Source organism: Micromys minutus (genome assembly GCF_963924665.1).
Source record: "Micromys minutus genome assembly, chromosome: 27".
NCBI classification, from domain to species: Eukaryota; Metazoa; Chordata; class Mammalia; order Rodentia; family Muridae; genus Micromys; species Micromys minutus.
This window is the reverse complement of record NC_137962.1, coordinates 34900004-34924138: the sequence shown is the minus strand read 5'-3', so window position 1 is coordinate 34924138 and position 24135 is coordinate 34900004. Positions and strand designations below refer to the sequence as shown.

At 49.6% G+C, this 24135-nt stretch overlaps 1 protein-coding gene across 1 annotated transcript; it reads left to right on the top strand.

The window, feature by feature from the left end:
- Positions 1–1415: 1415 nt before the first annotated feature.
- Positions 1416–23913, top strand: SAMM50 (SAMM50 sorting and assembly machinery component). The gene is made up of 15 exons (XM_080938960.1): positions 1416–1562; positions 5241–5351; positions 7113–7214; positions 8782–8869; positions 10113–10219; positions 10564–10694; positions 10828–10915; positions 12362–12490; positions 12902–12973; positions 14093–14179; positions 16794–16864; positions 18068–18135; positions 20110–20256; positions 20617–20758; positions 23735–23913. The coding sequence occupies exons 1-15, from the start codon at positions 1542–1544 to the stop codon at positions 23778–23780; spliced, it is 1410 nt and encodes a 469-aa protein (XP_080795086.1). The 5' UTR covers positions 1416–1541; the 3' UTR covers positions 23781–23913.
- The last annotated feature ends 222 nt before the right edge of the window (positions 23914–24135 follow it).

The window sequence follows — 24135 nt, the reverse complement described above, 5'->3', positions numbered from 1 at the left end:
TAAGTACAGCCCTTGGTACCCTAGTTTGGGTTACGATAAGAACATAACAATTATGAGTCCCCACATGGTGCCAGGCTTGGATTCACGAAAACATGGGCCCCATCTTTGCAGTGCTGATTTGGTACTGGGAATCCAGATGGATAGGCTAAAGTAGAGAGGCAATGGCAGGGACAGGGCTGGCTGCTGGAAGGTTTCCATGCAGAAAGAATATGGATTTTGAAGGTCTGGATGTCAGAGGATGCTGCTTGAGTAGTAAAAGGTGCAGGAGTCTCCTGGAGGGAGGGGATGGAAAAGGAAGCTAACCCTCAGTGTCCAGGACAATGACAGGCTGACTATGGGTCAGAGGACAAGAACCCCACCCTACCTCCCGGAAACTGCGGTTCAAGGCTATGAGTGACTTTTTTTTTTTTTTACACATGTTCTTTTGAGGCACAGGAGCTGTTTCTGCCACCAAAACACAAACACGCAGCTGTCTGATTTATATATGAAACTGCCCTCTCCTGAACTCAAGAGCGCTCCATTAATTTCTTTCAAAAAAGACTCTATTAAAGGCAGGTTTATTGGGAAGCTGCTCTTGGGTAAGTGAGTTCACTGGCCCCAAGGACCAAGGCCAGGGAAGTTGCCATGGAGAAAGGGGGCGTAGGGGAGGGACAGATTAAGAGAGAAGGGGGCATGCACACAGAGAAAGAATGCCCATCTTTTAAAAAATACGAATCTGGGTGGGCAGTGGTGGCCCATGCCTTTAATCCCAGCACTTGGCAGGCAGAGGCAGGTGGATCTTTGTGAGTTTGAGGCCAGCCTTGTCTACAGAGCAAGTTACTGGACACTCAGGCCTACTCAGAGAAACCCGTCTCAAAAAATTTAAAAATTGGGGAATGATGTAATTATACTTTAACTGAAATATAATGCTACACACACACACACACAGACACACACACACACGTTTCTGAGGAGTTTGTGAAAGCGATATTTATTCCTTAAGTTTGTGTGTATATTTGTGGACACCAGAGGACAACTTCTGAGAGGCTGTTCGCTCCTTCTACCATGTGGGGGATTGAATCAGACTGTCAGGCTTGGCGGCAAGTACCTATACCTACTGAACTCTAAGGACACCCCCTCGCCCCCCTCCCCGCACAGACCCTTTCCAGGAGCACACACTCTCTCTTCCCTGCGCCCTTCTGGTCACTCCTTAGAAGTGGAACTAAGGTTCCAAGGACTAGACTGGGGTAAAGAACCATGGAACGAGGGGCGAAGGTCCGTGGTCATTCCACTGACCAGCTCTGCCCTTACTCGCTGCTTTCAGGGCGTCACCGCACACTCTACGCTTGCACTAGGTTTCCCGGCGTTCTTGTGAACATCCGGGTCACTGTCTCATAAGGACCAATGAACGGCGGCCCTTGAGTCAGGGGGCGGACCCTAGGCGGTACAACATGGCGGCGCTCGGCGCGCAGCTTCCGTGACCTGTAGCCGTGCGTCTGTGTTTGTAGCTGAGCTGGGGTGGGCGCGGGCATCTCCGCGGGGCAGCAGCCGGAGAGGGAACCATGGGGACAGTGCACGCCCGGGTGAGCGGCCCCGCGGCTGGGCGGGACAGGCGCGCCTGGGGCAAGGGCGGCAGCGAGGGTGTGGGAGCTGCTTTGGGCCAGAGTCTGTCGTGGTCCGAGGAACGTGGTGACTTGCCCAAGGTCATTCAGCGGAATTTTTCCGGGTGACCTCACGCAACGGCCTCGATAGGACCAAGCGTGGAAGAAGGGTCTGTCAGAAGACAAGACACAAGTTATTTTGCAGTCTTGCTTTATAATTTTCAGTTACTATTATGTGCGTGAGTGTTCGTATGTGTTGTGTGTGTGCACATTGTGTGCAGAGCCGGTGGAGGCCAGAAGGGGGCAATTGATCCCTGAAATTGTAGTTCCAGAAGGTTGTGAGCCTCCTTGTAGGTGTCAGGAACCATTCTGGTCCTCTGCAAAAGCAGCGGGTGCTCTTACTGAGCCCATTGCTCCAACCCAGTATCATTGCTTTAAAAAGTGTGTGTGTGTGTGAGCGCGTGCGTGTATGCATGTCTAGCCATGTGGAGGTCAGAAGACAACAGTTGGAGTCAGTTTTCTCCTTCCACTATGTGGAGGAATCGAACTCTGGCGATTAGACCTGAGGGGCAAGCTCCTGTGCTAGCTGAGTCGTCATCACTTTTGAATTGGCTTTTATTTGCCACCTGGAATTGGGCAGCGTCTTGTTCTATACAACATGATGCCCTTCCCATAAATGGGCAGAGCAAACCATAGAAGAAACTTGCTCTCTCTCAGCATCTCCTCCTCTGTCTCTGCCTTTGACTTTGTGGCCCAGGCTGGCCTCATATTTATAGTCTTGTCTAAGCTTCTGAAGGCTGGAATTACAAGCATGTGTCAGTAGCCTTGGCTCAGTTACTGTCTTTGAATCCTTGATTGTGGCTTTCTTGAGGATTTTGCCAGTACACTTTCTCATGCCTTCTAAGGTCTGCTGAACAAGTAGTTTCTGCTTAGGGACACAGAACTCCTTCATAACCAACTCCATTTTTTGGGGGTTGCAGGGTAAACTAAGTGTAGTACATTAGTTCCAACCAACAGCCCATGTCAGTGTTATTGACTAAGTAGTTGGATACTTACCACCAAACTTTTATTTTTTTAAATTGTTTCCCAAAAGCTAGAGAACGAGAGTTAGAAAGCTGCAGAATGCCTTAAAAAAATCAAGACAGATGGAGCCCTGGAGCTATCACCACACAGTGTAGACAGTGTCACTTGCCCTGTGACTCATTTTCTGGTAGTGTCTCTTTATTTCCAGCAGCACTTAGTACAGGCGTCTCTTGCAGAGCTGTTCCCCACACCACTGCACTGGAGACACACTCTTTGAACTATCCTGTTGCCCTGGGTTCATTCCCTATCCAAATTGCTCATGTCCACACCCAACTTTACTACCAAACCCATCTCATGTCTTAGAACTTAGGTTCAGTTACTTTTCCAGTACCTTCCTGAATACTGAAGAAACCTATTCGGCAAGCTCCTCCCTAACTACACAGGTACCCTCTGAACCAGTGCTCACGGAACTATATTCATAGATCTCTTTAAATATTTTCCTTTACTAGGTAGGCTGTCAGGGCTAGTCTTAAGCTCAGTCTGTAGTCCAGGCTGGCCTTGAATTTGGAATTCTTCATACTTTTGAGTAGCTGGGGTTACAGATCCATTTGCCAGGCATGGTGCTACACACCCTTAATCTCAGCACTCAGGAGACAGATAGAGTTGAATCTGTGGTGAGTTCAAGTCCAGCCCCATCTACTCAGTGAATTTTAGGCAGCCAGGCACTGTATAAAGACAGCAAGCAAACAATAAGTAGTGAATGAGTTTCCATTAGTAAATAGGTACTGGAGGATGCTGGGCTATGGCAGAAGTGTGACACAGTGACATTGTGTTCTGACATCTGCCCTCCAGATAGTGGGGCTGGTGGCCTCTGATGAACTTTGCTTCATGCTTTGCCGTTTTAGGAACCAGTGGCATTTTTTAGAATAATGGAATGCAAACTTTGCTCTTACAAGGTGTGCTTGCCAACTGTTGGATTAAGAATGGATCCACATGCGCATTCCTCCTTTGCCTAATGTTTTCATACTTATGAGAAGTTAGTAGTGATTTAGTTTTAAAAATACTAACAGCCAGACACCCAGTGGATAGTGACATGGGGTAAGTGCCCATATTGCTGTGGAGCCAATGCCGGCCTGAGTGCTAGGGTTCTAGGCAGTCACTGGTTTGTTTTTTTTTTCTTTTCCCCCTCACTGAGTAAAAGAACAAAAGAAAATTCCACTTAATCAGTATTCTATGAATAGGAATTGAGTACCAAAAGAAAAAAAAAGAAAGAAAAGCCATCTCAAGTCATAAATTGCTAACATTTAAGAAGTATCCCTTTGGACCCAGGCATGGTGGCTGTAATCCCAGAAAGTTGGGAGTTAGAGGCAGGAGGAGGGTTTTGAGACTATTCTTGACAATGCAATGAGTATGAGACCATCCCTGGGTATGTGAGAGCCTGATTCTGACCCAGCACACATACCACACAGAGTCAGAATGGTTCAGAGGTAGTATCTATCGTGGCATGGTGGCTTGTGCCTATAACTGTAGCACTCAAGAGTCAGAGGCAGGAGAATTACAGCCTGTGTTCCTCTTAGTACCTCCCTTCCCCTAAGATAGACTATGCAGGGAGCCAACATGGCCTTATGATGAAGGTACTTATACTGGATTGGAGTCTAGGTGTGTCTCCCCATAGGTCCCCTGAGGACCAGCCTTAGGGCAGGTGTGGGAGGAGTCATGATCCTCTTAGAATTCTTCCTGGCACACAGAACCTGTGTACAGGTGTGTGTAGCAGAAAACCTTTAAGTATTCCAACAGGTGTAGGCAGTAGCAGCCCCAGAGTCCCCTTGCTTTGCACTTGTGGGCATTGTAGAGGGGCTTGACTACAGGTAGCAGCCAGATACTGCCTGCCTGTTCTTGAAAGTCCCTTGAATTGTTGCGCTGAGTCCACTTCAGGGATGCTTGGATATCTCTGCTACTAAGTGTCCCAGTGCCTTAGGCTGTTCAGTCACAGGAACAGATTACATATTCCATGTGCACACAAAGCACTGTATTATGTATGTATAATTGTGTTTTCCAGTCTTCTCAGCCCTGCTCACCCAGAAGCTTTTTAAGAAGTTGTTCTTGTGATTACTTCGTGGTAGAATGCCTTCTCCTTTAACCTCCTGGGGCTGGGATTATAGCCATGTGCCACCATGGTTGGCTTTGTGTTGTTTGGAGGTGGTGACATATTACCACCCAGAAGCAGGGGCAGGCTCAGGAGGAGTTTCGAAGAGAACCTTGGCTACACAGGGCCTGTGAGGAAGGACCTGGTCTCAGGAAAGGAAAGAAAAGGAGCAAAGACATTTGTGGGTATGGTGTGGTGGGTAGAAGCACTGCCAGCATCTGGGCAGTGGGAAGTGCCTGCTTTCTGGTCATTGGCAAACTTGTGCAAGGGCTCTTTGCTTAATTACCAATTACTCAGTCAACATGCTTATTAAGCACAATCCGTGGGACCTGCACATGCCTATGGCCTATACCAGCCTTCCTTGTTTATCCCATCCTGTCCCCAACTCCACACCCTGATCGAAGGGAGCATCTGTGCTGGATTTCCTGACTCCACCTGAAGTCTAAAGGGAGAGGCATGGCTTTTTTCATAAGTTTCTCTGTCCCTTTCAGAGTTTGGAGCCCCTCCCATCAGGTGGAACTGACTTTGGAGCACTGGGGGAAGAAGCCCAGTTTGTGGAAGTTGAACCTGAAGCGAAACAGGAAATCCTGGAAAACAAAGATGTGAGTATTCTGTGGAACATCTTGATGTTTCTGGAATGTTCTCTTGGTATGAACTTTCTTCTTTCGTCACTTCTATGGGGAAGTAAAGGAGCTAACATGTCACCATTTGCAAGTAGAGAACCTTGACTTTAGGAGAGTAGCTCCTTGTTCCTCAGGTTCTCCACAGTTGATGTAGTTGGTTTAGGCAAACACATTTTGTTAACTACTGAAAAAATAGAACAAAAGGTTTTTCATGGTTGGAGAGATGGCTCAGATGACCTAGGTTTGGTTCCCACCACACATATGGTGGCTCAAAACCACCTGTAACTCTATCTCTAGAATCTAGAAGATCTGGCAGGTTTACACACATGTGCAAGTATATACATGCAGGTAAACACTCAAATTTACAAGTTTTCTTTTCTTTTTTTTTTTCCTCTTTATATGAGTACACTGTCACTGTCTTCAGACACACCAGAAGAGGGCATCGGATCCCATTACAGATGTTTGTGAGCCACCATGTGGTTGCTGGGAATTGAATTCAGAAACTATGGAAGAGCAGTCAGTGCTCTTAACCGCTGAGCCATCTCTCTAGCCCTTAAAAAGTTTTTCAAAGATAGACTCAAATTATGCTTAAGTCTATATGCATATTGTACTGGCTGGTTTTGTGTATCAACTTGACACAAGTTGGAGTTTGTAACACAGTGAAAGGATCCTCCCTTAAGGAAATGCCTCCATGAGATCCAGCTGTAAGGCATTTTCTCAACTAGTGATCAAGTGGGGAGGGCCCACTTGATAACATCATCCATTGTGGGTGATGTTATCCCTGTGCTGGTAGTTCTGGGTTTTATAAAAAAGCAGGCTGAGCAAGCCATGGGAAGTAAGCTGGTAAGCAGCACCCCTCCATGGCCTCTGCATCAGCTCCTGCCTCCGAGTTCCTGCCCTGTGTGAGTTCCTGTCCTGACTTTTTTGGTGATGAACAGTAATGTGAAAGTGTAAGCTGAATAAACTCTTTCTTTGCCAACTTGTTTCTTGGTTATGATGTTTATGCAGAAATAGAAACTCTTAGTAAGACATATATGTTTAGATGGATTGATGGATGGGTGGATAGACAGTTGGACAGACCAGCAGAGGATGGCATCCCAGACAAGTGCTCTACCACAGAACTATAGCCCAGCTCTGGAGTTTTTATTTGTTCCCTTCTCCCAGAAGAGTCAAGGTCATTCTGTACCTGCCTTGTGTCCTCTGAAGGATCTTCTTCGGACATCAAAGGCTGGGTGTGGCTCAGGTTAAGAAGGTTGGGCCTTACTGCTTGCAAGGGTGATCCTGGGTTGTGGCTGGAGAGGTCAGAGCTCATTCACTTACTGCCAAGAAGTACATACTTGGCAAAGACTAAATCTTAAAACAGGAGTACAGGGACCAACAACAAAACAAACACACAGAATACAGGGCTGGAGAGATGATTCCAAGGTTAAAAGTGCTGCTCTTCCAGAGAACTTGGATATCCAGCTCCCACATGGCAGGTCATACCAACTGTAACTCCAGTTCCAGGGAATCTGACAGTGCCTTCCAGCCTGTGTGGGCAACAGGCACAAAGATGCTCTGCAGACAGACATGTAAGCCAACACCCATACATGTCAAAGTTCAAAAAGAATGAAGTCAGGAGTAAGACAGTCACTGTACTTGTGAAGACCTTGCCCTTTGTCTCAGACCCTGCCTCTAGCTACACTCCCAAACAGCTTCCTGTGCCAGACACGGTGACCTCTGTTCCCTTGTCACATTTAGGTGGTGGTTCAGCATGTTCATTTTGATGGACTTGGACGGACTAAGGATGACATCATCATCTGTGAAATTGGAGATGTTTTTAAAGCTAAAAACCTCATTGAGGTGAGTTTGTTCTCTGTGTGGCATACTTTGCCTATAACTTCTGAAGAATCTGAGACCTCTAACCCTGTCCCCAGCCTCTCACTCTAGAGGAACCAAGCCTGGAGAGTGCCTCCCACAGCTTACGGAAACTTTCGGCTGTCCTTCCCTCTGTTCATCCCGAGGAAGGACAGGTCTTATCTGCTCCACCTGCCTATCCCACACTCTTGTTGCTTCAGCATTAGTGCTTTCCCTGGGTTCTGCCGAGCACCTTGGGATCCTCTGGATACCCTCTCCACATCCCAGGCCCTTGCTGTGTTGGTCACAAAGACTTTCCTGTGCTGTAGGAGATTGCCTATCCTGTGGCTTCCTCCTGTCCTGCCTTTGGACCGCACTGAGCTGCCAAGCAGAGGTCGTCAGTGGTATTCTTGTGGTTTGGTCCACTGTCTCCTCTCAGCCTCTTCTAGCTAACCTTGAGCGGTATTGGCAAACAGCAATAAAAAGTTTGAGTCTTTAAAGCTTAAGGTGCTGTTTTAGGACAGTTGCATAAAGAGGCGTAACTCACAGGTGGAGAGCATGTTAGTGTGAATGTGCACACTTCCTTGCCATGGCTTGACCATTCCCAGAGGCCAGCTTGGGCTCCTCCTGCTTCTTCCAAGTGTGTCTTCTACTAGGATGAACCCAGGTGACTGGGAGTGCTGACTTCTCTTTTGTCATTGTGAGGGCAGTCCTGTCTGGTGGTACGTGTGTGGGAAGCCTCACTGCAAACACTGTGTTGCTGTGTCTCTGTGGATGGACATTAAACTGAGTGCTTGGCTCTCATGGATGACTGTGCATTCAGTGTCTTGTTGTGTCACAGTGTGCATGGCTCAAGTAGGGCTAGTTACTGTGTCAAAGGGCACGTGGTCTGTCACGTCAAGGGTCAGCATATTGGTCTCCAAGGAGATCCACCATTCCACACCCCTGCAGGGGAATGGGCACAGTCCACCCTAGAGCTGAGAACCTGTTCTCTAAGGTCTTACCAACCATTGGACATAGTATGGTTTCATTATTCCAATTTGTATATATGTCCTTGGGATCAAATTCGGCTCAGTGGTAAACACCACAACTCACTGAGCCGTCTCACCAGCCTCAAATACTTTTTATTTGTTTGTTGATTGATTAATTGATTGCCATTTATCTCTCTCTTGTTTTGTTCCTGTTTTTTTCTTTGCTTAGGTTTCATCTCATTGTGGAGCCCAGGCTGGTCTCCATCTTGAGCTCTTCCAGCCTTAGCCTCTTAGTGCTGGGATTACAGAGCTGTGCCTATTTTGCTTTGAGTTCTCAGCTCCTCAGGCAGGAGCTTTTGTCACTTTGTCACCAGTGTCTTTCCTGTCTGTTACCTTTTCTTCCTGTTCATCCTTGGCCTCTTGTGTGTCTGGGCTCTTCCTGTGCTGGCTGCTGGCTGTCTCAGTCAGGTTCACCCCTTCCTCACGGGGCTTCACAGCATTTCCCGCTACACACCTCTCAGTGCAAGCTTTTATAGGTCCCATGGCTCTCAGTGCTCCTGTGTCTTAGGAGAGCTCACTCTCATCGTCTGTCCCTCTCCCAGGTAATGCGGCGATCTCATGAAGCCCGGGAAAAACTGCTTCGCCTAGGAATTTTTAGACAAGTGGATGTTTTGATCGACACGTGTCATGGTAGGTGTCATGGAGGAGTGTCCCTCTGATGCCACCCTGTAGCCTCCAGAGTCACAAGAGCAACCATGTAGTTAGATGCAGAGCTCACGCAAAGGTTTCTCAGGCAGGTCTCAGAGTTAGTTAGCCATCTCAAAAGCTATACCTGTGGGTTACATTGAGCAGAGGGCTGGGCGGGACTGGAGTTCTAATTTGTAGGAAAGCTCAGATAAGAGGTGGGAACATCTGTGGACACTGGGTCTCCAGTCCCTAATGACATGTCTTCCTTGCTCTGGTCAGCTTCCCTCCTCTGTCTCTGACTTCAGCTTTTACCCTAGCTGCACCATAGAATTCCCTGACAGCAGAGGCTAGCTTAGGACATTATAAGCCTGTCATTGTGCATGTCACACTACATGTCACTGACCCTGCTGTGAGTTGTGGGCTTGAGGGAATGGTAATTATGTGTGTGTGCTTGACAGTTGTGACAAATGAACCTCGTGTGTGGGAGATGTTAAAGTGGAGATGTGTCAGAGTAGTAAGGATTGAAAATAGAGGGCTGCTGTGGTACACGCCTTCAATCCCAGCACTGGGGAAGCAGAGACTGGCAGTTTTCTGTCTGAGTGGTGAATTCTAGGCCAGCCAGAACTGCATTGAGAGACCCTGTCTCAAAAACAAACAAAAACCAGATTAGCACCAAGGCTCCTCCTACCAACCCCCCTCCCTGTGCCTCCCCGCCCTCAGCCTGTTGAGACCACTTGGATATCACCACAGATATGTAGCAGGGACACCCAACAGGTGCTGTGGGCGGAAGACAAGAGCTACCCCCTCTTCTGAGACCAGAGTCCTGCAGGGGTTTGCTTCACTCTGCAGAGAGCACCCCGGGGCTTGGTGGTTTGTGAGGTAGAAACCTCCAGTGCAGACACTGCTCACACCCTGCTGGATGGGGAACTTTTAGCTGTACTGTTACAAAATCCTTACTCAAATGAATCCTGGGCTTTGATGTTGGCTGGAAGGGATTGAGAACTTTTCAAGGACCTCCTGGGCGGTGGGCCCAGTTCCAGCTGGAGCTGTTTTCAGCATAGAGAGCCAAGTCAGTGTTAGGTTTAGAGATCTTTTTGGGTTTGTGTGTATGTATGTATGTGTGCAGGTATGTGTATGTGTGTGGGTACGTATGTGGCACTCGGAGGACAATTTCCAGGAGTCAGTGGATCCTGGGAATTGAACCCAGCCTAGCTGTGCTGACCTTTTTTAATACTCACATCTTTAGGTGAAGATGCCCTGCCAAATGGGTTAGATGTCACCTTCGAAGTGACAGAGCTAAGGAGACTGACGGGCAGTTACAACACCATGGTTGGAAACAACGAAGGCAGTATGGTAGGACATGACTTCCATTGTATTCACAGTTCGAGTGTAAGCTTTTGAGATGCCTATTGGGAAAACGGATGTTCGGTTTCTCTTCAGCCTCCCTAGTACTGGTCGCTGTGAGCTAGAGGTCATTTGTAGTGATGATAACCCTTGTACTTCCACAGATAAGCCTGCTAATGGTCTTGTTTAGATTCCTGAGTGGGAGGTTTGGGGTTGGGGTAGGTGCTCAGTGTGGCCATCTTCCACCTGGTCAGCTTTTGTGGGGGGCTGTGTGCTTGGCAGGGGCACCTTGTGAGAAACAGAGCCTTGTTTACCCTGATCTAGTACCAGCTTAATTCTTTCTCCTCCCTTAGGTACTTGGCCTCAAACTCCCTAATCTTCTGGGACGTGCAGAGAAAGTGACTTTCCAGTTTTCTTATGGAACCAAAGAAACTTCCTACGGCCTGTCTTTCTTCAAGCCACAGCCTGGAAACTTCGAGAGAAAGTAGGAAGCCAAGCAGGTCCTTGAGCTCATTGGCCTGGTGTAAAAGTTAAGGTTGTTGTCTGATGGGGCCTGTTGTTTAGCTGCGCACAAACCTGGTGACTCACAGTTACAGCTCTGTCCCATTGCCTCCTAGTTTCTCAGTAAACTTATATAAAGTTACTGGGCAATTCCCGTGGAGCTCACTTCGGGAGACGGACAGAGGATTGTCTGCCGAGTACAGTGTGAGTACACCAGGCCCTGGGATGGGTGGGGGCACACAGACAGTGAGTTTATTATTGACAAGAGAGGGAAATGGGTGGGTGAGTTCACACTTCACCAGTTGGCCCTCTCTCTAGCTCCTTCTCCCTAACCAGGGGATGGTGTTCACACTGGTCACATGGCATCTGTGCTCCTGACTGACTGGCACCCAATGCTTTCTCCTGTCTTTCTCCTCGGTATCCCCTTTTACTTTTTTTTCCTAATCATTTTAAAGAGCACACTCTGAAATAGTCAAAACATAGTGCTTTCCACCTGGAACAGTAGGTATGAAAGGAGCTGGAGTGTAGAATGGTGTGGGGTTGGTGTCGGTGCACTGGGGAGAGACATGGAACTTGGAGCCTCTAAGGCAGCTGTGTGAAGGACAAAACCAGGCAGAGCTTGCTGTGCCTCAGGTCACCCTAAGTGTAACTGGGCACTGTAAGGGTGTACTATCTGCCCTATGAATCCTGTCAATTACTGTGGAGACAGCAGTGTGTTACTCTATGTAAGTGGCTTTTCCTTTCACGGAAAGAAGTTAATTGGGAAGCTTCACTTCCCGTAGGCATCTTGGGCCCCTTAAGCAGAGTGACTGCTGCTCCCTGACTTTCTGTAGGCTCCTCAGGCCTGTGCGCTGCCCCTGTGTGCTGAGGTGGACACTTTTGGGGCACACTCTTGCACACCAAAGGTATGGACTGGGCTTCAGTTCACCCTCGGTGGGAGCCCTTGTGTTTCCATCCAGGCCTGCGGGCTGCACAGCTCGCTGGGATGCTCTCTGGGGAGCTTGGCATCAGGTGTCCTTGCTAGTGAAGTCACAGCTAGTCCCAAAGCTCCCTGACATCATGACATTCAGAGAGAATAGGACTGTTCTGAGCTAGAGTCTAGGGCAGGTTGGGTCAGGGTGTTGGGCAGACCTGCTGAGAGGCAGGAGGTTGGGCTCCTTGGACCTGGTCTTTGTTCCCTCTGGCTGTGGAGAAAAAAAACCCTTGGCCCCATGTGACTTGGTCTTCTCATTCTTCTGGGTCTGATGCAATCTAAGTGGCCACTCACTGGGCCTGCCTTGAGCCAGTCATGGGGGTGGGTGGGTGTGCCATGTCATGTGTGTGTCTTACTGTAATGAGACTGATACCCACTGTAGACAGAGTCACCCCGAGCTTTTGGGTATGGCCCTGTTCCTTCACCTTCAGCTCAGAGCAACACTGCTCTGGCTCTGTTTACAGCCCTCCCCATCTGCCTTTGTGAAGTCTCTCCTGTTCCTCCTCCTCCCCTAGTTCTTCTCATTTAAAACGGTTTGTCTTGGGGCTGGGCCTGAGGCTCGGGGAAGATCACTGCCATCCCTGGTGCTGAGGAAAGAAATTTTCAAGTGTGTTGCTCAGAGATACCTTGTTTCGAAGGGTGGTTTGCAGCAGCTTGTTCCTTCCCTGTCTTTACAGTTCCCACTATGGAAGACCAGCCACACTGTCAAGTGGGAAGGTGTGTGGCGGGAACTGGGCTGCCTTTCGAGGACTGCATCGTTTGCTGTGCGGAAGGAAAGTGGACACTCATTGAAGTCGTCTCTCTCGGTAGGACTTGCTATCTGCATGGTGAATGTGTTGACAGCCCTGTGACCCATTGACCAGTCTCGCTGATATGGGGCTGACTGAGGTGCCAATGAGACTAGGTGGTTGGCACAGTGGCCTCCAGTTCCACATCCACTGCCTCTTAGTAGTTTTTGTAAGTAACAGTGGAAACAAATGAAAAGAAATGCAGTGACCTAGGGTGGCTGCTGAGCTCTCTGAGGGAACAAAACTGGTGTGTCAGTGGGAAACTCACTGGTGCCTCTGGGTGTGCCATCTCAAAACTTTAAGCTGTCCTAGGAGGACAGGAACTGTGACAGGCTCATCACAGCCCCAGACCTTAGTGCACAGCAAGTGTTATTGTCCCTGGAGTTGCCTGAAGTGAAAATGAGAATTTTTTGCGCTCGCTTCTTTCAGCATGCCATGGTCATTGACTCTCGGAATTCATCTATCTTGCCAAGAAGAGGGGCCTTGCTCAAAGTCAACCAGGTACCATCTCACCACAGCCACTCACTGGGCAGCCAGTGCAGTGTGCAAGGGCTAACACATCGCTTTGCCCGTAGTTGGCAAACTCTCCAGTAGTGTGGGACTCAGTAGTGCACTCGCCTGCTGAGCCAGCCTGAGGGAGGCCCTGGGTTCTAGCCCAGCACCACAGATGGAAAAACACTCTAGAATTGCCTGCAAAGGTTGTTGACTCCACTCTCAGGGTTCGTGGTCTCAGAATCAGCCCTTGTTCCTTGCAGTTTATCTTGTGTCTTCACCTAAAGCCACAGTGGTTGACATGGCAGCTTCTTTGGTGGTGTCACACGACAGCTAAGAGCAGCAGAGTTGGAGGACCAGCAGTAGGCCGAACTGTTTGTTACACACAGTTGACAGCAGTGCTGGCGCTTGGGGGTTAGAGTTAGTGCCTTAAAGGTGATGTGGTCAGCTGGCCTGCAGGTGTGGGGGACCTGGGTGACACTGGCTGTGGTGGTGGACCACACAAGATCCTGGGGTGCCTGTCTTAATCAGGGTTTCTGTTGCTGTGATGAAACAGCATGACCAAAAAGCAAGTTGGGAAGGAAGGGATTTATTCAGCTTCCACTTCCATATTGCCATTCATCAACAAAGGAAGTCAGGATAGGAACTCAAGCAGGGCAGGGACCTGGACAAGAAAACCTGGAGGCAGGAGCTGATGCAGAGGCCATGGAGGAAGATGCTTACTGGTTTGCTCAAATTCAGCCTACTTTCTCATAGAACCCAGGACCCCCAGCCCAGGGATGGCCCTGCCCACCATGGTCTGAGTTCGCCTCCATTGATCACTGATGGGAAAAAGCATCACAGCTGGATCTCATGGAGACATTTCCTCAACTGAGGCTCCTTCCTCTCTGATGACTAACTTATGTCAAGTTGACACACAAAACCAGCCAGGACAGTGCTCAGTCTTCATTTTAGGGGAGTAACTAGTGAGATTTGTATGTAAACCGTTCCTGTCAAGAAAGCAGCCCACTCTTCAGGTGCTAAGCAGGCCAAGGCCTTCAGAAAAGCACAGACAGCAAAACTGTCATTTTGTGGAGAGGACAGTGCTTAGTAGACTCTGTCCCTGTGACCTGTGGTTTCTTCCCTCAGGAGCTGGCAGGCTACACTGGAGGGGATGTGAGCTTCATCAAGGAAGACTTTGAGCTTCAGCTGAATAAGCCGCTTGCGTTGGATTCGGTGAGTCTGCAGCCTACACTGTGCCTGTGGAACCCTGAGCCCAGAGCACTGGTATCAGCCCAGGGCTGTGGTGCTTTAACCCCTAGGTTAAGACCCTCCAGTCAGCATGTGTGGCCCCCCAGGTTGCACTGGGTCCTCTCTGAGGTACCACAGAACTCCATCATTCTTTCCTCTGCTCTGCTCAGACTCAGCTGGCCCGGCCTGTGGTGTGGAGCTGTGCTCTGATTTCCCTGAGTCCCCTTACCCGCTGCTTCCCTGTGGGTTTGTACTCTAGAGTGGCGCCCGGATCGCCTTGATCTTCACATTTGCACCTCCCCCCTGCCCCCTGCCTGCCCGCCCCGAGCTCACAGGCTCTGTCAGGAATGGGGCTCTTCCTTCACAGGAACGTGTTCTTCATCTGCCTCCTGCTGCTCTAACGTCCTTTTGTTACCTGTCCATGTGGACTCCTGCTCCAGGCTTTTAGGAGTTTGGCACAGGCATGTCTCCAGCCACCTTCTTACCTTCCAACCTGGGGGTTGGGGGTGGAGGGTTCCACTGTACTTACTTTGTAGAGGCACCCATCTGTTCGTCCATTACCCACCCATTTGTGTGCTCACCCACCTGTGTCCTGGCTGCCAAACACTCTAGGTGTTCATATCAAGAGGTGGGCATAAGAGGGTCGTCTTAGTTAGGGTTTTAGTGCTGTGATAAGACAACGTGATACAGCAACTCTTAGAAAGAAAACATTTAGTTGGAGCTGGCTTACAGTTTTCAGAGATTTTAGTTTATTATCATCATGGCAGAAAGCATGGCAGCTTGAAGGCAAACGTGGTGCTGAAGGAGCAGAGAGTTCTACATCTTCTGCAGGTAGCAGAAGGAGACTGTGTACCACACTGGCCATATCTTGAGTTTCTGAGACCTCAAAGTGAGCCTCCATGGCGAAATACTTCCTCCAATAAGGCCACACTTCCTAGAAGTACCATTCCCTATGGCCAAGCATTCAAATCCATGAGCCTATTCAAGCCACCACAAGGATAGAATCCAAAGAGAACAGGAAGGGTTGGTGGCTGAGATGGGCAGAGTTGGGTCATGCCAAGAGGAGGCCAGCTGAGGAAGAACCCTGGTAGTTGGGCTGTACCTCTGTCAACCTGAGGCCACTTCAAAATAAAATGCTTATTTTAAGCGATGGAGAAGAGAGAACTTGGAACAAAACCAGCAGTATGGCTTCTTTGAAGCATCCAGGAGTGGTGCGGGGGCGTGGGGTCTGATAAGATGAGTGGGTGGGTGGGTAGGTAGGTACACAAAAGGGTGGGCAACAGAATGAATAGGTAGGCGAATGGTAGGATGAATAGACATGAAGAGGATTGAGGGCTCAGGATGTTTGGCTCTGGCAGGAAGGAGCTGGGGTCTTCTCTGTGGTGGGAACATAGCATATAGATAGATGCCCCTGAGTGGGAGCAGGTGTAGGGCGAGAAGGAAGTAAAGCAGGGGCCTGGCTCTTCTCAGGAGCACAGTGAGCTGCCTTCCAGGCCAAAGGTACTGATGTGTGCAGGAAGAGTTTACTGAAACCCTTGGTCTCCAAGAAGCAGAGACAGGCCTCATCCCTCAGGAGGATAAGGAGTGGAAGCATCATCTCCATGAACAGTCAGAGTCCCCATGCTGCCAGCACTGTCATCACTGGGCCCAGTGTCAGACATGTCAGAGTGTGCTTCTTGACTTCTTCCTCATGGCAGCACTTCCTAGGAAGCCTGCTGTAAGTTGGAAGCGTCTGCAGGGTGGCATTCCGTTGAAAAGCTAGCTCAGTCTAGCCAGCCTTCATCAGGCTGGAAGCCTTCTCTTAGCCTTCCAAAGTCTACTACAAAGGTGACTTCAGCCAAGTGTGTGGCTTCCAGAATGTCGTACGGACAGATGGGCACATGATTGTGCCATCAGACAATGGTGAAGTTGGGAGATTTCACCCCATTATTGCCATGTGAGGACTGTACTGTGTGCCGTGTGGTTCTGCCTGCCCTCTTTCACTCTATATCTGTAGTTCTTCCCACTGAAGCATCTAGAAAAAGACCATCTGAGCAACTAGTTTACAAGCTAGTTTACAAGGACTAGCCAGTCTGACACATGAGGGCCTGGGGTTGCTGAGTGAGAGGGTCTCCAGCTTGGCAGTGGGTATTCAGGAGGACTGAGGGTGTCACTGAGTCTCCTGACTGGATGATGCTTCCCCTGAGGGGGAGCTAGATACACGTCTCTACACTGTGGCTGCAGGAGCAGTGTAGCTCATGTAGACCTTCAGTCTGAAGGGCTGCATACCTCAGACCCCTCACACTTAGGGGTCTGAGCAGATGTAGGATCTCGTATCCAGGGTTCTGGCTATCCTCTATCAGTCCTCTAGGCCTGACTTATCCTTTAAGAGGGTCCTGTCCTGGCAGGAACACAAGCTAAGTTTCTTCTGCACTTCTGTGTGACTTTGATGGAGTTTAAAGTGGCCTCTGACTGAGTTCTTCAACCTCATTACTCCCGGTCCCTCATGGCTATTGCTCTACTGTGTATGCCAAGGGTGCTCAGAGGCATGCAGAGTAGAACCAGTTTCCTGCTTGTTCTCCTGGAGACAGAAAGAAACACCGTGTTTGCCTTCGCACAGGTATTCTCCACATCTCTCTGGGGTGGAATGCTGGTGCCCATCGGTGACAAGCCATCCAGCATTGCTGACAGGTCAGTGTGGCAGAAGCTCCCCCTCCTCCTCTGGGACTTTGGGTTTTTATTTTTACAGAGAAGAGCAGTATTCACACTGCTCTGGATTTTCAAGTGGAAACAGATTTTGAAGTTCCAGTATTTACATCTTTGTTGCTTTTTATTTTTTTAAGATTTATTTATTTTATGTGAGTATAGTGTCCCTGTCTTCAGACACACCAGAAGCGGTTATCAATCCCATTACAGATGGTTGTGAGCTACCGTGTGGTTGCTGGGATTTGAACTCAGGACCTCTGGAAGAGCAGTCAGTGCTCTTAATTTCTGAGTCATCTTGCCAGCCCTGCTTTGCTGCTTTTTGTAGTGAAACGTCATTGTATTAAATTTTTTCTTAGCCAAGCATGGTAGTGTACGCCTTTAATCCCAGCACTTGGGAGGCAGAGCCAGGGGTCCACAGAGAAACCCTGTCTTGAAAAATCAAGAAAAACGTTTTTTCCTCTTCCCTCTTCCTTCCTTCCTTCCTTCCTTCCTTCCTTCCTTCCTTCCTTCCTTTCTTCTTCTTTTTCTTGAATTATTATGAAAGAATTTGGTTAGTACTTGTAGAAGTGAAAATAAAGGCATGTTTAAGAAAGTAGGATGCTTAGTCCTCCCAGAGGTAGTCTGCTTCCTTTTGGTCAGTTTTATGGGCGGCTTGTCTTCTTGTTTGTTAAATGTTACAAAGAGATCACAGAGATTGTTCACTGAGGCATGAGAAAGCAGTTAGAATGCAGTAGAATTCATTGTAGAAAACCAGAGTAACACTTTGTGCTCTGTTTGTATCTGGTATCATCTGGCGTCTCTTGTGCTATGCATGCTGATGTGTGATGTGGACCCTGCCTTCTCAACCCAGGGTAGCTGGGAGGCTGTCAGATGACTGGTTGGGAACGAACCTCATAGTGGGTCTCAAAGACAGCTGCCTATCCTTATAAGGGATGGTCCCTCTTTCTCACTCACCTTCCCCTAAACATCTTTGTAGTGTCTCATTGCCCATTTCCCCAGAAGGAGCTGCTGTTGGGTTTTAGGTAGATTTTGGTAGGTGTTACATGCTCACTTGATCTTACCTACCCTCTCCTAGTGGCCTACTGTGTGCAGACAATGTTATGCAAGCCAGCTGTGACCCTTCTGCTGCCTCACTTGTGGGTCTGTGGATCTTCACCTAATGACATGACATCTGTCACTTCACTGCAGGTTTTACTTGGGAGGCCCCACGAGCGTCCGAGGATTTAGCATGCACAGCATTGGACCCCAGAGTGAAGGTCAGTGAGCTTAGACTTGGAGACATGCAGTACTTTCCTCTATGGGCTGTCATTTGTGGGGCAGAAGCAATGGAAATAGCAGTTTGTAACAGTGCAAACATCAGGACTTCCATTCATCGTGTGTAAGGATAGGACAGTTTCATGGGCAACCTTTGCTGAAAACCCAGCAATTCAAGTAGCCCTGTACCCTATGACACATCTCCCTCTCTGGAGATCCAATGGGCCTCATCTGCCATGTCTTTGCTCCTAATCACCCCCTCCCACAATCCTTCCCCGTTTCCTCTGAGTGGATAGACACCCTGCTCAGTATCACCCAACCCTGGCACTTTTAAGTCCCCTCAAGGCTAGGCCCATTCTCTCCAACTAAGGTCAGACAAGGCAACCCAGCTAGAAGATCATATCCCACAGACAAGTTAACAGCTTTTTGGATAGCCTCCAACTCTAGTTGTTTAGGACCCACATGAAGACTGACTGTACATGTGTGTGGGGAAGCCTAGGTCTACCCTGTGTATGCTTTGGTTGGTGGTTCAGACTCTGAGAGCCCCAGGGGTCTATGTTAGTTGGCTCTATTGGTCTTCCTGTGGAGTTCTTATCCTTTTCAGGGCCCAAAAACCATCTGCTTTTATATGCCTATACACTGATTTCAGATTAGGTATGCCAAGTGTAACTTTAGCACTCAGTGAGTTAAAAGCAAACAATAATGAAATGAAGCAGTTATAGGTTGGCTACTGAGTTACTTTCAGGAATGGTAGAAGTAGATTAAATTTGGCCCTGTTTTGTTTTAGATGCAAAATAATAAATGAGGCGCTGGAGAGACAATTCAGTGGTTAAGAGCTGCCTGTTCCAGATGACCCAGGTGTTTAGCACACACCTGGCGGCTCACAGCCATCTGTGAGTTCTGGGGTCTGACTGTCCTCCTGTGGTCTCTGCAGGCACTGCACTCAGGTGGTACACAAAGACATAAATGCTGACAAACACACGTGTGTGTGTGTGTGTATGTGTGTGTGTGTGTGTTTTAGCTCTGCTTTCTGGGTGCTGGGATGAAAGTTGTGTGCCACCATGGCCTGGCTGCCATATACTTTTTTTTTTTTTTAAGTTTTTGATCATGAGCCTAGGCTTTAACAGGCGTCATCTCCAGCTCCCATTCACATTTCCAGAGTGACATACGACAACTGCATGCATCTGGAATACATCGGTAGATCAGTGCAGCATTACAGAGGGCTTCTCGGCTGGCATCCCCAGGTCTGCGAGGCCTCACACGCTAGTACTACTGACACTCGTTTATGCTGTGCTGTTTAACAGTCTCCCAGAAACTCTTGCATCTCTGTTTTCTTACATCCCCTCCTACTGGTGACCAATGTGGGATTCAGAGCTGAAGCTTTCCTGCTGCACCAGCAAGAGCCCAGAGTCAGGGAACACGGGCACTCAGAAGAACCCCGAAGTAGCAACGGAAAGGGAGGAGGAGCAAAGCTGAGGCACCCGGATGAGAACCTTCTGAGGCTCAGGCTTCAGGGCCTGCAAAAGCCAGATACTTCCTTCCCTGAGTGGGACTAGCTGCAGGGCTCAGATAAGAAAGTATCCCCAGCCGTTTCCTTCTCCTGGGTGACTTGAGGCAGTGGCTGACTCCGAAAGGAACTTTTCTCCATTGCTGGTCTTCACCATTGAAGCCATGGGTTTGAGACAAAAGCCTGGGCTCTGGCAGCCCCAGAAGGCCCGGCTCAGACACCATCTCGATGGTGAAACCAGAGACACTCAATGTGGCCACTGTAGGAGAAGAAGCAGGCTGAGCTTTCACTCCTGAAGACAGGGCAGGCAGCAGCCTCATTCCTTTGTGGTACCCTGGCTCCTCAGCTGTGTCATTGTGGAAGGATCCTGAAAAGGAGGGAGACTGGGTTTGCCCTCAGAGTTTGTGGAGTAGAACTGAGAGCAGGAACTCTGAGGGCTGAGTCAGCAGATTCTGTTTTCCTTCCTTAGGAGATTACCTGGGCGGGGAAGCATACTGGGCTGGGGGCCTGCACCTCTATACCCCACTCCCCTTCCGGCCAGGCCAGGGTGGCTTCGGAGAGCTTTTCAGAACTCACTTTTTCCTCAATGCGGGCAACCTGTGCAACCTCAACTACGGTGAGTCTGCCCCAGCCACGTGTCCTCCTGATACAGGGTGGCACTGTCATTTAGGATGCCGTGTAAAGGGGAGGCTGCTTTATACTCTACAAACAAGCTTCAAGTGCTTCCGGTGTCATTAGGGTCCAGAAGGCGCCCACAGGGCACTTGTCCAGCTGAGTAGCATGGGGCCTCCCAGCTGCTCTGCTAGACAAAGGAGTCAGGGTAACCAGACCCAGAGAGCTGAAACCTTCAGCAGGCTCTGGGAGAGTGGGATGCAGATAGCAGACCCATAGCTGTCTCTACTAGCTAGATCCAGCTCTAAGGGGCCCTGTCAGAGAGGGAGCCACACATCTCTACTCACCAGCTTTGCTGTTTCAGGTGAGGGCCCCAAAGCCCACATCCGGAAGCTAGCTGAATGCATCCGCTGGTCCTATGGAGCAGGCATCGTCCTCCGGCTCGGCAACATCGCTAGACTGGAGCTGAACTACTGCATTCCCATGGGCGTGCAGCGGGGCGACAGGTGTGTGGGCACTGAGTTGTTCCGGGATGGTCACTTCAGTGAGAGACTGGATAGAGCATGGAAGCATGTGGTCCTCTGCCGGGCTTCTCTTAGTTGGAGAGGAAAAGGGAGAATCTTACCCCTTCCCTGGAACACTGCTGCTCTGACTCAGGAGCTAGGCGGTGGGAAGTATTGACCCCGCTTGCTGGAAGTGTAAAGAGAGCTTCCCTCTGCTGATTCTGGCCCGGGGCTGGCCACAGCTTTGCTATGGGCTGCAGGACTCCACCCAGAGACATGGCTGTGTTCCATGGGTGGATTAGGCCAAGGGCCATTCGGGGTTAGAAAGAGATGCCATCTCTTACATTACCTTGTAGGCATTGTGTAGGTGTCTGGAGACCCAGAGGGATTGTTAAAAGCACGGAGCTTTAGTAACAAAGCTCTGAAGTCAGAAGTGAAGACATGCTGGTGGGAAGCTGTTGCTAGGGCACTGTGCCTAGCTTTCATGGGGCCACCTCCTGACAAGCGGCCTCACAGGCAATACGAGCACCTGGGTATTCTACACAGCTCAGATCCTCTCGCAGGGGTCCCATTCATGACTTTATCCAAGAAAGATCAATTCTCAAGGGCCAAATGGCCAGATGCTACCTTGCCTTTTGGTAGGACCTGGAATAGACTTAACTACTCTTGAGTCTGTTTTCCTATTCAGAGAATAGAAGGCTTTGACAGGCAGTGCTCAGAGCTTTCAGGGGAGATGCTGCACGTCTGACTGGCCCTCCTGCTTTGCTATTGGGTCGTCTGGCTGTGGTGTCTGTCACTCCCATGACTGCTGGTGTTGTACTGGCCTGCTCTTCTTGTCTCTTAGTGGTGTCCTCTGTCCACCATGGCTGCTGCCTGCAGTGTGACATGCCACAGTTGCTGATTTCACAGTGCAGTTGGGAGAGGAGGGCTGATGTTCTCAGGTCCCAGGCACAGTAGGTGCCTTCTCAGCAGCTGCCTCAGCCTTCAGCCTGGGTTGGCTCTGTACATCCTGTCATGTAGGTGGAGCTGAAGTGGAGCTGAAGTGGAGCTGTGGCCAGCTGCCTTCACAGACTATTGGGGCCAGTTCATGTACTCTGGAAGTATGGTGGGTTCCAGTGCCAGCAGCAACTTCAGCTGTCTCTGAACATGGCCCATGCTGCTGTAATACTGACATCAGCCACAGGATGGCAGTGTGCACCAAGCAGTTCTTTCCTTTTGAGCTTGCTGATTGGGCTAGCATGTGTTCTTTTCAGCTCAGGACTCTTCAGCTGCACCTCTTAGTTAAATCCGAGAGGCGTGTTTCAAAGATTAATTGAGAACATAGCCTTCAGAAAGAAGAAGTCGCTGTGCTGAAGTGAGGACCCTGGCCCAGGTTTGCCCGGCAGCTGTTTGCTCTGGGTAGTGAAGGCTGTCCAGGGTCAGACTTGAACATAGAAATATCTTCCCTAGTGTGGTTTGGCTTACAGCTTTGTTAGCAAGAGTGGAATTTCATAACATTTGAGGGAAATGACCTTGATTTTTATCTTGTTTCTAAAATTAGGCAGTTGGCAGGTGGACCGTTGTCTGCAGCCCCACCCCCAGGGTTAAGCCAGGTGCTCTGTAATTGGTAATTTTGGCCTTTACTAAGGGCGACAGTTTGAAGTGTTGTGACTTCTGTCCTGAATGATTTCTGGTGCAGTCTTTTCTGGGACCTGAGTGTTCTGTCACAGTGTGACTCCGCAAGGCTAGGTCTCTGGAGACCCAGCGGTGAGTCAGCACTGCCCCAGCTGCTCCCTGAGCAGCAGGAAGGACATCATCATTGCAGCTGGAGAGGGCAAGGGGACCCAACATGGGGCACAGGGTGGGGAGGGCACAGGTGTGGGTACAGCTGTGTAGTGTGGACAGAGAGTGGAGTTGCTGAAGCCTCAGGAATGGCTGCTCACGAGTGCACCTCTCTGCTCTCCTCCCTCCTCACCCTCCCTTCAGCCTGGCTGGTGTCTTCTCTCAGTGCTTGTCAGGAGCTCGTGAGTGTTGTTCCCCACGCCTAGGAGAACACCCAGGATGAGAGCTTTGGGAGTTAAAAATGGGCATCAGTGGACCTTCTGATGACCCTGCTGGGATGGTGGTATTAGGGTGAGCACAGGCACCGTGGGGCAGGAAGGCAGCTTGCACCCCCTAGAGACAGAGGCTGAGGAGGCCGATAGGGTCTGCAGAGGACTGATGGGTCCTGTCCCTGTAACTCTGGATGCCACCTCAAATACTCGTCATGGGCATTGCTCTGCAGTGTGTGTCACAGCATAAGCGTCTTTGAGTTGTTTACAGTTCTGATAAACAAGCTGTGCTGACTGCCTGCGTTTTTATCTCAAAGCTTCTCTGGGGTTTCTCTGAAGCAGCCATGGTCCCTTTTGTGAACCTCATATTTTAGAATGTGAAACTGGCCACCTAGGCCCAGGCTGAGGGCAGAGGTACACTGTGCAGCTTGGGCTTGGACCTCTGGGGTTACAGCTTCCTTCCAATTAGGAGGGCTCCTCCGCGGGGCAGTGTGACTGCTGCCATTTTCCTGTGCCTTGACATTCCAGTGTGGCACAGCACTCAGAACTGGGTGTTTGGTACCTGCAGCCAGTCCTGAGAAGGCCCACACAGGACTCCCTAGAGCTCAGCTCTCCAGAGAGCACACCTGTGATGACCCTTTGTGTCATCCTAGGTCAGGAACAGGGATGGCTGGTGACCGGACTCTCTAAGGCTGGGTTGCTGGGTCATTGTGAGTCCCAGGACCATACTGAGTTCTGGGCTGGCTCCAATATGTGGGCCTCCTGGTTCTGTATCCTGTCCTGACACCAGGACAGTGTACCTTTGGGTGGGATGGAGCAACAGAAGGTCTTGGCTCTGTTTCTATCTTTTCTCCTTTCTCCAGGCTAATTCTTATTAGCCTAGGGAACTGTGGAGCTACAGAGCCTCTTGATGTTAGGAGCACCTGTTGACCTCTCCCTTTCTTTTTAGGATTTGTGATGGCGTCCAGTTTGGAGCTGGGATTCGGTTCCTGTAACTTGAGTCCCAGGGGTAGCTTGGATGAGCAACAGGACTCTCCCAGACTACATGCCTGTGTGGATGTGACACAGTTGAGTGCTTCTGGGCCATAATCCTTATGGGAAATCACGTCAATAAATTTTAAACACTCAGCTCTGTCCTGAATGTGGTCTGTTTTTCAGGCCATGTGTCTTTATGGACACCTGCTTTTCCTGAGGACATGTGACAGTCTGGTCTGAGAATGCCTGGGCTTACGGGCTTTCAGGTGACCTCTCCTAAGAGCTTTCTCCTTGTAGACTCCTAGAGTCTGCTGTGGGATAGCCCTGAGGGACATGGGCCCTGTCATCACAGGAGGCCACCTCAGCATGACCTGC

What these genes read in the sequence shown, in the direction of transcription:
- SAMM50 (XM_080938960.1), top strand. Translation starts at nt 1,542, where the DNA reads ATGGGGACAGTGCACGCCCGG. An exon ending in AAATCCTGGAAAACAAAGAT is followed by an intron (nt 5,352 to 7,112) that starts GTGAGTATTCTG and finishes TGTCACATTTAG; the next exon opens with GTGGTGGTTCAGCATGTTCA. An exon ending in AGCCGCTTGCGTTGGATTCG is followed by an intron (nt 14,180 to 16,793) that starts GTGAGTCTGCAG and finishes GCCTTCGCACAG; the next exon opens with GTATTCTCCACATCTCTCTG.